General features: G+C 32.8%; 1 protein-coding gene across 2 annotated transcripts in view; it reads right to left on the bottom strand.

Annotated features, from left to right (window-relative positions):
- Nucleotides 1-4573: 4573 nt before the first annotated feature.
- Nucleotides 4574-14721, bottom strand: part of LOC124371310 (sodium/calcium exchanger 1) — a 215460-nt gene continuing 205312 nt past the window's right edge. The window contains exons 6-10 of one of the 2 annotated variants that reach the window (XM_046829648.1): nt 10994-11107; nt 8572-8730; nt 7443-7614; nt 5007-5089; nt 4574-4862 (exon numbers count right to left, since the gene is read on the bottom strand). In XM_046829648.1, the coding sequence (XP_046685604.1) occupies nt 4744-4862; nt 5007-5089; nt 7443-7614; nt 8572-8730; nt 10994-11107 (647 nt within the window). In that variant the 3' untranslated portion in view covers nt 4574-4743. Of the gene's footprint in view, nt 4880-5006; nt 5090-7442; nt 7615-8571; nt 8731-10993; nt 11108-14721 lie in introns of both variants that reach the window. The other variant, XM_046829647.1, reaches the window with a different exon arrangement.

Here is a 14721-nt window from a genome sequence, read left to right as displayed (position 1 = left end):
TCATATTGTTGCGTTACATTCTTACCGGGAAGGAACCACTTTCAGAATCGCACTGCAACAGTCTTTACTGAAAGGTTCTGACATTTAGTAAGTAAGTAATTAGTTATAAATAATTATAATTATAACATATATAATGCAGTTATTGAGTCCTGTGCCCTTGGTGCGCCATGGCATAGTTTGTGTCATTTGGTTGTTGCCGTCATTGTTCACAGAATAACATGTTCTTCTAATAGGAAATGCATAGGCGAGACAAAATGACCACTAAATGTGAGAATAAAAGAACATAAAGACAATACGAAAAATGGACTAGTGGAAAATTAATTGCTCAACATTGCTGGTATGAAAATCATCACATAAAATAGGATAAAACCAACATAATACACCGCGAGGATAAATTTTTCAAACGCACACTTATTGGGGCTTCATACATAAAATTAGCAAACCAACCGCTAAGTCAACCTTCAGTTGAGGTTAGACCACTTCGGATAACAATATTTAAAAAATGAACTAACTAGGAAACGTAAAAAAAGATTATAACAGTTAAACAAACCTCAACAAAAAATTCGTTTACATACCATAAGGTTTAGAAACAAAACTTAGGGCCGGAAGCAGCCTGAACTTTACCCCTTCTCCCTCCTAACCATCACCTTCCTGTCCTATTGTTTCAGGTGACACTACGCGGTGCCGATGAAGGAGTGTATACGTGAAATATTTGTCAAGATATCTTGCTTGTCACATTCATATTTATGTTTATTAAGTTACGTCTCATTGTAGAGTTTAAATTAAACAAATCTACGCAAATAGTAACCACAATATGAGGTGTTTGGTTGGGGTAACTACAAGACATACAGAATCAAATACATTATACAGTCTATAACTAGACTATACGTGTTAATATGTAACGTTTAAAACTTAATATGACGGTACTTTTTTACTGTGCTATTTTCTGGTTGCCACTATAGGTATACATAAGACCAATGTAAAATGTTAACTAACGCTGAGTTAAATCTTATTAAGAGACACGCATGAAATGATCAAGAACTCGGTGAGTCCTGTATATAAATGAAGCTACTTGCGAAGTTTTAAGTCTAGGAGTCAGTTCATTTATGATATATCCTACGGAGAGATAGACAGGCATACAAAATCAAAGTTTTTTCAGGTCCTCGATTAATAGGCTTTGCTAGAGCTCAGGCAATGAAATACCACCAGTGAATCCTTATTAAGGTTTTCATATCGGGGTAAAACACTGGACATTTACTAGGATTCGTTAAAGCATCACTGAACAGCTTTGTGTTTATACTGAGTTAAAACATTTATTCTCATGCTTGGGGCCTTCCTGACTCTTGCAGAATGTGCATATGGCGTTTCGACATCATATACACCCAGACTACAAAAGATAGTGCAATATAGGTGAAGAGGTATTCGCACTGTCTCATCAGATGCATAACTGAGCGTACTACAAATTTACCTCCAGTTCACCTTCCTATTACGTGCAGCATCTGTAATCTGATGCTGTTGCAGACTTTACTCCTGAAATCTGGAGTGATGTACGTCTGAAGGGATCTTCTACATATAAAGCAGCTATAGTGAGAAGAGCTGATTCGACGTAAATGTTGGATCCCTATTTTTGGATCCCTTCAGACGAACATGACTCTAGATTCCATGAGTCAAGTCTGAAACAGCATCAGATTACATATACTGCACGTAACAGGAAAGAGAAGACTCCACCGTGCTTTGTAATGGTGTCAGTCATCATCGTAGTGCGCTCAATTATGCACCTGATGAAACAGTGAGACAGTTGTAGTGTGGATGTTTCTGATATCGAAACGACGCGGGGTTTGTTCTTCGTCACCGTCTATTTTTGAATCTCTCCAGACGAACATGATTCCAGATTCCAAGAGATTCTGCAACAGCATCAGATTATGGATGCTGAACATAATAGGAAGGTGAAATGGAGCTAAATTCAACATTTACATAGAATCAACCCTTCCCACAATAATTACTTTATGTGTAAAAGACTCGGTTGCTCTACCATGCTTTGGGACCGTGTCAGTCATGGTTTTAGACATTTTCTAGTCTGTGGGTGAAATACAGTTCATTAGTATTTGGCCGGCTGACCTACCTACTTTATGTTCATTGACCCACACATTTAACAGATGGACTAACTTTCTGTTTAGTACCTGAGCATTACGCAACAAAGAAGATGTAATTAATTGTTTTCGCTAATCTCTGTAATTCTATCAGTTAACGAAGAATCATATTTAAAGCAACGTTTTCACAAATTATTGATATTAAAATATTTATATAATAAAAACAAATTGGTTTGTTTTTAGTCTTGTTAAGAAGTAGTAAAACATTTAAGTATTTATGAAAGTTTGCATATATATATATATATATATAGTATATAAGTTATATATATATTATATTTATATATATAATTATATATTTAGTATATAATTATATATATATATATATATGTATATAAAAATATATATATATATAGTCGTTTGACAGGTATTTGGTCTTCCGATCATATGTTAGTTTGTTTATTTAAACGCATATGTGACAGATACGGCCAAATACAAAATAATTGAATTTGAAAAAGTAAGCGTTCTGTGGTGTAATGGTAGCACATTCACCCGGCAAGTGAGAGATCCGGGTTCGACTCCCGGCAGAGCAAATACTTTTTGTGATTCAATGTTTAATGAAATTAAATAAGGCTATTGCCATTTATACAATTTTAATGTATATATATATATATATATATATATATATATATATATACACATCGTTTATTATGTAGTATGTTTAGAATATTATAATCAGCGGAATAGTATTTTTTTCAAGGAACGATCAACTTTGAAAAAATTGAATAATGGCCTGTGTAATAGAAGATTTAAAATTATACTATGATAAATATTTGTTGAAAACTATTTCAAATAAGATAATGGATTGATTTATTACAAACACATCACATAATATTTAAAGTTCAATATAACATGTATATAAAATAATACCTCATATTATATCAAATGAATCTAAATCTTTATGAAATGGTATAGCGCAGGAAAATACAATACTGTATCCCATTCAATTTCCAGTTTAATTTTACCGAACGCGAGGTGCCACGATACAAACAGTATTAACTGCTCATGTAACTCAGTTACAACTTATAATCGACTCTGTTTCCCGCTTTATCTATATCCACCTGCAACTCTGTATGCAGATGAATGCTAACTACTCAACAGATAGTGAGGGTGGAATGTCGTGTCCCGGAGGGGAGTGGCTGGAGGGGTCCTGTGGGTGTGGGGAGCTGCCAGAGGGAGGGGAGGGAGGACCCAAGTAATGAAAGTTGCATAAAAGTTCTGCCCAAACAATGGGTTCACTGCTTTCACCATCTTGCTTCCCCTTAATGGGCTCTTCAATATCCGAAGGTTTTGAAACATGTAAGTGACATGGACTTAAAATAAACCCTTCACGAATTTAAGTTTAAAACTAATTTCTTTAATAACCTCTGCGTACGTTGTTTTCACTACTACACTTTTATTAAAAACATAACTAAGATTGTATATGCAAGATATAAACATGAAACATAAACATAATGTAAAAACTATACACTTTATAATCATTTTGTTATCGATTGCACTCAAATTCAAAGATTGTTTTTTTTAATTAATAGTCATTAATGGTTTTTTTTATATTTGAATTTAACTTTGATTGCGATCTCTAGTTACCTTTGTGAAAATATATACATTTCAAATAATCTCTTTAAATATTTTTGCCTAAACTTAAAAAAGTAAACTTGTTTTTTATTAAACTAAAGTCAATAAGGTAACATTAAAAACATTCACTATATTCTACTAATAGGCTAAATCAAATATGTAACCTATGTACATTCATATAATGTGTTTTTTATATCTTGTTTAGTTTTCTGTACGTACGTCCTTATGAGAAACAAAATAATTTTTATATGTATAATGGCCTTCAATATTGAATTAAAACCTAGTGGTTTTGATAGTCCTACTAGTGCATACATATATATTATCAAAGTTTCAAATTATTGTAATTTACAATAACAAAACTTCCAATATTAAAGTATGATATGAAATTATTACATACAAAGTAATGATATCCTTTGCCTTTGGATAAACTCAAAATATATATTTTGATTTCAAATACTTTGGTAATTATGTTTGTGTATTTATTATTTTTGTAAGACATTTGAATTAATATGTAATAAATTAATTTGATTTTCAAATAATTGTGGGGGTAATATTTATATAATAGTCTTAAAATAAATTTTTATTTACAACATGTCTGGCTTAATGATGGTATTATCAGACATTTAATATTAGTTTTAAATTATTCCTAATACATTTTAACCTTAAAAAGCTCAATATCTACCGGATATCATATTTCACCAGTATTTATACATGTCGTCCGTCAGGTGCCCCATAATTGGACCAGTAGGTTGTATCATGTTCTCCTCGGTGGCACTACTCATAGTGTTAACTTCAATTATACAAAAGCTAGATAAACAATTATTTTTATACAGGGATGAATGAAACCAGAATTATAAAGTAAATTTAATTAACAATGTTTAATCTCTCTTTACAAGTAATAATAGGAAGTGTCTTAAATCAACTATAGGTACATATATCACTCTCCGAAAAATGGAATCTCAACATTATATTTTAATTATTTATAAAAAAACTATGCTTAAATTAATAAAAGTCTTTGTCTTTAAACTCCGATAACTCCGTATGCTTCAAGAGTAGAGAGGGTGAGGTAGATGAGCCAGAGGCCGAACATGAACGCGCTGGTAAGGTACTTGATTCCTACAGGCCCACCGAGCTCTCCACCCACATAGTTGCTGCGCCTCAGGAGCAGTACGAATATGGCAAATAGTGCTTCTGTGCAGAACACCATTACAGAGAATCCCAGGCTGAAACATACAGTTTTGTGCTGAGTCAAAAATAGAGGATCAGTATCACCGAGCTCTCCACCCACATAGTTGCTGCGCCTCAGGAGCAGTACGAATATGGCAAATAGTGCTTCTGTGCAGAACACCATTACAGAGAATCCCAGGCTGAAACATACAGTTTTGTGCTGAGTCAACAATAGAGGATCAGTATCACCGAGCTCTCCACCCACATAGTTGCTGCGCCTTAGGAGCAGTACGAATATGGCAAACAGTGCTTCTGTGCAGAACACCATTACAGAGAATCCCAGGCTGAAACATACAGTTTTGTGCTGAGTCAACAATAGAGGATCAGTATCACTGAGCTCTCCACCCACATAATTGCTGCGCCTTAGGAGCAGTACGAATATGGCAAACAGTGCTTCTGTGCAGAACACCATTAAAGAGAATCCCAGGCTGAAACATACAGTTTTGTGCTGAGTCAATAATAGAGGATCAGTATCGCTGAGCTCTCCACCCACATAGTTGCTGCGCCTTAGGAGCAGTACGAATATGGCAAACAGTGCTTCTGTGCAGAACATTACAGAGAATCCCAGGCTGAAACATACAGTTTTGTGCTGAGTCAACAATAGAGGATCAGTATCACTGAGCTCTCCACCCACATAATTGCTGCGCCTTAGGAGCAGTACGAATATGGCAAACAGTGCTTCTGTGCAGAACACCATTAAAGAGAATCCCAGGCTGAAACATACAGTTTTGTGCTGAGTCAATAATAGAGGATCAGTATCGCTGAGCTCTCCACCCACATAGTTGCTGCGCCTTAGGAGCAGTATGAATATGGCAAACAGTGCTTCTGTGCAGAACTCCATTACAGAGAATCATTGACTGAAACATAGAGTTTTGGGCTGAGTCAACAATATTTGATCGGTATAACCGAAAATCTGAGTATGAAACACAAAATGCATTGATAAGCTACAAAGGCCTGGGATCGACTCCTGTACAGTTTCAATGGTTTCTTCCTGGATTCTTACAGTATAATCGAAGTAGCCTGCAATGTACAGTTTTGGACTAGGTCTACAATTCTTAAATTAATGTGGTATTTTAAGTGGTGCCATTAGTTTTTGGTTGAGATATTTTTTCTTTGAAAGTTATAGCTCTTTATGATAAATTTACTGGAGTTAAAAAAAGTATTTATTTTATCAATTCGTGAGGAATTACAAGCATTTAAAGTATTACATTGTAGGCTTTTTGTAAAACACCCATCTTAGAGTCACAAAACGGATTAAAACGTGAACTTCTAAAGGACCTACGCGAATTATGTAGCCTCAGGGATTGGCGTTCTTTTTAAAAATGAAACATTAGTTTATATGGCTACTTAGGAAAATTACACTTTTAAAAACTTCAAATTCAACATAAATACACAATCTTTAATAACTTGCGTTAATTGTTTTTATAAGAAAAACACATTTCATTTCTTCCTATTCATACATTCTGTAAAAATTACCTTTTTTAACATTTTATTTATGCTTTTCTATAAGCCTATTTATAAGATAGCTCTAAAATTGAGCTTCACACGCCTAACACTGATGAGACCATCAAAATTGTTTATTTTCCCTTACTATCTTCAGAAAATGAATATTAAAGGTCTTTAACAAAACGATTGTTTACATATTTAAATCAATTGTTCAGACTAAAAACTAATAACACCACTTTAAGCTCACTCTCTTAGTTTTCTAATAATTTGCCCTTCATTACAAAAACACATTCGTAAAAAAATTTCACAGTGAAGCACTTTTTTGAGATGCTTAAGCCTTTTGCATCATAAGAGGGTATTACTTAATTATATTATAAAAGCCAACATTTAGTACTATTCAGCAGAAAAAAATACCAAGAATCAAATTGTATTATTGTTACTGAATCTTAATGTTCATTTAGAATACTATAATGTTAGCATACATGAATACTAAGAGTTTCAAATTCATTCGTTAAAGTTTTTAAAAAATATTGTATAATTACAATTAAAGTTGTTAAACATTAGTATTAGAAGTATATTTATTAAAACAGCCTTTAAAACGAATTTAATTTCGGAAAAACTTAAAACATTTTTAATGTTGAAGAGATTTAAAAATGAGAAAATGTTTAGGTAAAGTCCATTAATTAATATACTTTAAATTAGACAAAACGAGTATGTACATATAAAGTATTGGTTATACTACTAAAATTGACAAACAGTTGGAAATGTACTTATTAGATGTTTCTCAAGTAGAGTCAGTCTGTTGAGTACAAAATTGACAAATAGTTGGAAATGTACTTATTAGATGTTTCTCAAGTAGAGTCAGTCTGTTGAGTACAAAATTGACAAACAGTTGGAAATGTACTTATTAGATGTTTCTCAAGTAGAGTCAGTCTGTTGAGTACAAAATTGACAAACAGTTGGAAATGTACTTATTAGATGTTTCTCAAGTACAGTCAGTCTGTTGAGTACAAAATTAAAATATATGCAAAAGTATATTTCACTCACTTGCCCGGCGGAACGATGAACTGGTTGCCGTGCCACGAGTGGTATATTGCGGCGATGGACCAGGCTACGCCGATCCCCAGGAAGACATTGACGGCGTTACTCCCAGTCACGTTGCCGACAGAATTGTCCGCTGTGGCATCCTGGATGGCTGCAACTTTGCTGGCAAAAGTGTCTGTAACAGTATTTTATTAATGTTTGTGTTCCTCATATACTCTCCTTTATAATATTTTTACGGATTCAGAGTTTAATTTTGTTATGTAATTAAAATGAAATACCAACACTGAAGTCAGAATAAACAAAATATGTTTTTAGTAAATGTGCAAAAAGGATTTTATAGCTCAATGAATAATAAACAGAATGGTAGCTAGTTGTGGCCTTAGCATCGCTTACTAATACATTTAACTATAACAAAATTTAGTTTTCCCATATGCCCCACTAATAATTATTTCCAGTTAAACTATATACAGTAATAAACCATGAAGTGAATAATTAATTATTCTATGTTTACGAAAGCTCTACCAATCAATAACTTTGTGCTGTTATGGTTAGACGGCATTCGTGACTTTTTAAGTTCTGGTCGATTGAAACAATAAGTAGGACGTACCTGTTATTCAACAGGAAATCACATGCAAAACCGCGGGTAACTTCTAATTTATAAATAAGCTTATATAGTATATAAGTAAGCTTACTTAATACTTTTAAAAGAGTTCTAAAGGTTCTTCCATGAGATACTATATTATTAAAAGTCATGCAAAACCAATCACTTAATTCTTATGGTTAATATTCAGTACTAAAACAAATTATCAGTACATTGATTCATTAGAAATGTTTTTCTTTTTAAATGGCCAACTAATAAAAATTGTTTGTAAAAGATTACATTCGAACACTCATTGTTAATGGTTTGTCATGGGTATTTTATAGAAGATGTCAAATTTGTCTTTTCATATTAGTAAAAAGTTAGTTTTAATGAGGATGATAAATATATCTTCTGAGAAAATGTTACATGCTATGAATGAAACTTATAACACAATATATCAGACGTAACACATGTTAACGTGTGTTAATGTATGTTACGTAATGTAAGACCAGCCAATGAGAGAATTCCACACGATAGCTCCAACAAACATACCTGGCAAGCTGGTACCCATAGCTACAAGGCATATTGCAGTGACAGTATCCTTTACCCCTACCGAACAGCCGAGGTGAGACGACACGTCCCCGATCACTGCTGTCAGCATACCTATCACTGTTATGGCGGACCAGAAGCAGAGCCAACCATTGCAGTATTCTAAAAACAGGTTTATACATGACCAGTGCCCATAATCATAAACTAAAAACAAAAACAAAATACTTTGTACTTTTCAAAGTGACTAAAAAAATTAACATTCTCTAATCAACATCTACCAGTAAAACATATCATACCTGAAGGAATCCGGAAGTAGTATTAGATTGTTTGTTTTTTATTCATAATATGGTAGAACCAAACTATGGCAGCTTTTTGATTTTCTATCTAAAACAAAATGTCTTGTACTTATCCTCGTTAAAACGTAAGCAAACGTTGCACTAATAGAATGGATTTAATTCTTCTTTAGAAAGAAATAAAGTAATGCTAATAAGGTCGAAATAGAAGTATTTAAAAGGGTTAAAAATATGGAAGTATAGTTTTCCTATATAAATACACGTAGCAGCAACCGACTGGCACATTGATCATAGTCGACATAACAATCAGACAACTTAATGTCATCTCTTTCCGAGTCTGTATATACGAGTTCAAAAAGTATGTCGAGGATATAACACTAGCCTATATATATGTATGTATGTATGTAGCTAAAGCTGGTTTAAAATTAAGTGTCAAACTACGTAAAATATGGTCTTGGAAATCTGTTTTTGATCTTTAGATAATCACCCGTTTCGGCCTCCACCAGAACTAGCATAGCTGAAATGTTATAGATTTTTGTACAAATGTTTCCTAAACTGCTGTTAGAAAAATAGTAGTTATAATACAAAGATTTTTTTAAAATTGGTTAATATTTGTAAGGCAGTAATTTAAAACAGTGTTAATAAGTATAACTGGATGATTTATAATAATTTTAAAATTTATTTAACATATTTTGACGGAAAAATTAGTCATTAGAAGATCACAATATTGTTTATTTGAATAATATTTAGATCAAATGTTACATTATGTCACACGAAGTGCAAAAACTAAATAGAGGGTAACTGGATTACTGGTGCAGGTTAAAAGTGCCAGAGTAAGCGGGATAGTTCATATAATAATACATTACTTTTACCTGGTTAGTCTGCTGAACCCCTCCTCTTCAGTTTATCAATTTAAAAGATATGCAGAACGGTATGTCGTTGTGAGAACATAGTTCTGACTTTTTCAGGCTAATATCGAAATTATAAAAACTGAGTTTCTTATAACTGTACTTACTGTCCATGTAATATCAGTGAAACTAGAATGAGCTTGGAGTATTTAAGAACTCTTGAAACTTCAAGACATCTGAATAAACCATATACTGTGAGCATATCATGTGGAATTCTGGGAACATCCTGGCCTGTGAGAGCTTGCAGAACCTACCGGGGACACTGGTGCCCAGGGCCACGAAGGTGATGGCGGTCACGGCGTCCTGGAGGCCCACTGTGCAGCCGAAGTGGGAAGCGAGGTCTCCGATAACGGCTGTCAGCACTCCGATCCAGAATATGGAGGACACAAAACACAGATACCCGGAACACATGTCTGGGGACAATTCAGTTGTTAGTAACACGCAAAACACCCGAATATGGCTGGAACGAATTTATCATTGAGGCCCTGCCATTTTTAAATAGAACTAATTGTCACATAAAATTGAGAACTACTTTAAAGTGACAGCTAGATAAATTATTAAACTAATGACTGGTATCCTTCAAAAACGACGAAGAGGGGAAAATATTACAAAAAGAAAGGTTACTAACAAAATTTGAAATTGAATAATATAAAAGACTTTTTGAATTATGAAACGTATAAAAACCGAACTACAAAGATGTTTTATAAAGATAACAAAGTTTTAATACTGTCTGTAGGCAGAATATAGCTCTAGTAAGTAACTCTCTCCCACAAAACTCCACCGACTGAATCATTATTCCCTCTCGGGATCCATATCCTGGATGAGGGTGTTTACTTCAGTTCCCTCAAGACTCGTACTCTAGAGTTTGTATAAGTCTAGGCCAGTGCCAGACGCTGAATCTGAAGCCTGTTGAATATCATGTTTCGGACAATATTGGATGTTGGTAATGACTGTCACTTTACGTGTCATCCGTCTTTACATAGAACAAAAATAATAAAGGATTATATTTTTTTGTAATGTAAAATTTCGGTTTTAAAGTATTGCAGATTTACTTCGCATTTAACTTAATCTACGGAAAAACAAAACCTGTAATGATAAATTGGTCCCAAGTCAGGTAACGTTTCATGAGCATATCACACATGGTTATATACACGAAAACACTCAAAAACACACACATACACACACACACACACACACACTTACTCCTCCATGCATAGAACGTACCTGCTGGTGGAACAAATGCAAATAGAATTTTCCAGAAGATAGTAAGAATGTGAAGTACATATCCACCACAACTTGGTGCCTCTGCTGGGCCGTCCTCCTCGCCTTCTCCGCCTTCTGTAACATGAGAATGACTATACAAACTATTCAGGGTGTCGACCATTTATTATCATTGAACTTTTTTTAGAACGTGATCATTGTATCATGTGTTTCCCAGAATAGAGCTACCTCCTTTTTCACGGTAAATTGTAAATTCCACTTCAAAGTTGTTGGATACTTAATCGATAATTCTGAATGTTTGAAAATTACCAACTGTATTATGTTAATAAAATAGGGGATATCTTGAATAATGATTTTTCTTTTCGATCTTGTGTTTGTGAAATTGATTCCATATTAAAAGTCTCTTATTATTTATCTCACAAGTTAAAATAAAAACATAGGCCGTGCGCAATTTCAATGGCAGTTCCTGGAAAATTTGAAAAGTGAAAAACAGAATACTTAATTCGCATATCATTTACACAGCCTGAGTCATTACTTTATAATTTTTCCAGTCCATGATGCTTGAGTACCTAAGTATTATTGGCATTAAGGATGAAAACAAAAATATGTCTTAAAATTAAGTTGGTTTTATATGGATCCACGTTATGTTGTACACACAATGAAACGTCTGTGGTTAAACTTAGATTATATCTCCCACCAGTACGTAACTATGAATTATAATTGTTTATAATTTTAAAATAGCATACAATATATTTTCGAAATTCCATGCTCTCGGTATAGTTCTCGATGTGGTTAAACTTAGATTATATCTCCCACCAGTACGTAACTATGAATTATAATTATAATTTTAAAATAGCATACAATATATTTTCGAAATTCCATGCTCTCGGTATAGTTCTCGATGTGGTTAAACTTAGATTATATCTCCCACCAGTACGTAACTATGAATTATAATTGTTTATAATTTTAAAATAGCATACAATATATTTTCGAAATTCCATGCTCTCGGTATAGTTCTCGATGTGGTTAAACTTAGATTATATCTCCCACCAGTACGTAACTATGAATTATAATTGTTTATAATTTTAAAATAGCATACAATATATTTTCGAAATTCCATGCTCTCGGTATAGTTCTCGATGTGGTTAAACTTAGATTATATCTCCCACCAGTACGTAACTATGAATTATAATTGTTTATAATTTTAAAATAGCATACAATATATTTTCGAAATTCCATGCTCTCGGTATAGTTCTCGATGTGGTTAAACTTAGATTATATCTCCCACCAGTACGTAACTATGAATTATAATTGTTTATAATTTTAAAATAGCATACAATATATTTTCGAAATTCCATGCTCTCGGTATAGTTCTCGATACCGACAAAATTAATGGAATTATTTATTCAATTAGTTTAATGAAATTAATACAGATTTTTTTGCTAATAAGTTTTAATGTAACACATCAGGTATAGGTTGCTGATAGTGAACACAATTTCGTCATGACAGTAAAAGCAGCATTAATGTAAACGTTTTAATAGCTGAGTTCAACATTTTCTCTTAACTACGGCGCTTTGTTTCGTGATAGAAAGTTAATTAATACTGCAATCTTATTGTACTCTGTAAATATATATAACATACAACTTAAAATTACGTATCCTAATAGAACATATATTAAATTTTATTTCATTAAATTTAAATTTTATTCTTTTTGATGATATTATTTAATGAAATAATTTAACATGAAATTGTTTAGTTCGCTTTCAAGTAAATAATATAAACGTTGGAATATGATTCTTATAGAGCTTGAGTAATAATAGATTAGTATTTATATGTTTATTAATTTGTTTGGTAATAACTTAACTGGTTTGAGAGTAGGTTCAAACGCATTCTACTAAAAAAGATTTCCGAGGCGATTGGCTGGAATTCGAGAACTGGACAATTTCGTGACAACAGAGTTCGTGGTGTAGAAAGTTATCACTAACACATTAAAATGTTCGCTTTTTTAGTTTATTACTATTCTCACAAATTAAATTTGTTTGCAAAATGTATTGTAGGCTACTATCTATCTTTATTTTAGGTAATTAAAAATACATCAAATTTAAGTTAACACGAATTTATGATATTGTGATGTTATTCTTCTTATTTGTTTCATATTGGATTAAATTACTGCTATTTTTCCCCCATTAGCTGGATTAGTATAAGGATAACATAATAATGTATCTGATCTAGGCTCAGGTTACAAAAATATTTTAACAGATTTAAATGTCATAGCGTTAAACAAACTAAACCTAGAGTTTAAATTAAATAACAAATAACTGTTGGTAATTTAGGGTATTGTACGGGGATGGGTGACTAAGCTATCACTTACTGTGCACGAGTGGCGCCTAGTAGACCACCTATTGGGTTACAAAGCTGAGGCTCTAAGACTTCCGCCGTGACATTGATAGCAGAGATATATTGCGCGAGGTGTAACCTTTTGTGGATATATGTTTAGTAAAATAAAAATAACCATTGAAATACTAATGTAGGTCATATTTTATCTAGGTTTCCATTCCAAGATGAGCTCAGTTTACACCCACGCTGTATATCTAATTAAATACAGTATTATTGAAGGCAATGGCCATATTTGTGTTTACTCATAAATTTATATGTTCTACAGAAATGATAAACTAAAATTATTATGCGTAAAGGTATTCTTTTATAATAATTTAAATCAAGTGATGATTATCCTAGCAAATTTTGTGTAACTTTATCGGTCTATTTCTAGTTTTTTTACTAAACTCATAACTCGCATGCAGCTATAATTTGGCTTTTATAAACTACTAGCTTTAATACTATTGCTATAGTATACTAATTTAAAAATGATGGCAGCTGTAATAAATAATACAGTAAAAAAACACAAAATTCAATCCGTATACCTATTACTTGATAAAATTGTTATTATTTGTAATGCCAGTATGGTAGTAAGGTCACTTTATAAATTTTTACAATCAAGATTAAACTACTTTATTTATACACTAAATACAAATTGGTCAAATGCAGTGCTATAAATACTTAAATTGTACGAAAGCGTTGGGGATGTAACTACCTCTTACTTCTGGGTAAGTTTGACGTAACATAAGAACCAACACTACAGTACAGAGTAAGGACTGCGATGTTATTTAGTGTTCTTGAAACACAATTCGGACTGAACTGTCTATTAACACGTAATCATGATGGCAATATCAAAACCTCCCAGTGGGACCCAATCTTATGCATTTTGAATAGCAATGTGTCCTTTTGTATCCTATCCTCTATACAGGAAGAGCGAACAGGTGTACATCAATGTACTCTAGCATCCCTTATATTTTTTTCAAAATACTCATAGTAAGCTTTTCATTACTTGTCAATTATTAAAGTCTACAGTGTGTTGTGGATTTAAATTTATTACACTAATGTTCAATAATTTTGTTGCACATTTAATATTTTTAGTTCGAAAAGAACAAATCAAATTATTATACTGTTGTAACTGATTTCAATATTCAGCGAGAAAAAGTTTTCGGACCAAATATAATGAGAATTTGTCATCCTTCGTTCCGTTCTAGGTCTTCTGGTATTGTTTCTCGATCTGAAAAGTGAATGTCATGTCAGCATTGTTTAAATCTTATTAGTTGTTGGTAGTTTCGTTGTTCACAGAGCTAATATAGAGTACAATGGCAACTATAGTTGGGGGAGGGGGAGCTTATTCA

Source organism: Homalodisca vitripennis, chromosome 1 (assembly GCF_021130785.1).
Source record: "Homalodisca vitripennis isolate AUS2020 chromosome 1, UT_GWSS_2.1, whole genome shotgun sequence".
Taxonomy (NCBI): Eukaryota; Metazoa; Arthropoda; class Insecta; order Hemiptera; family Cicadellidae; genus Homalodisca; species Homalodisca vitripennis.
This window is presented reverse-complemented; position numbering and strand designations above follow the sequence as displayed.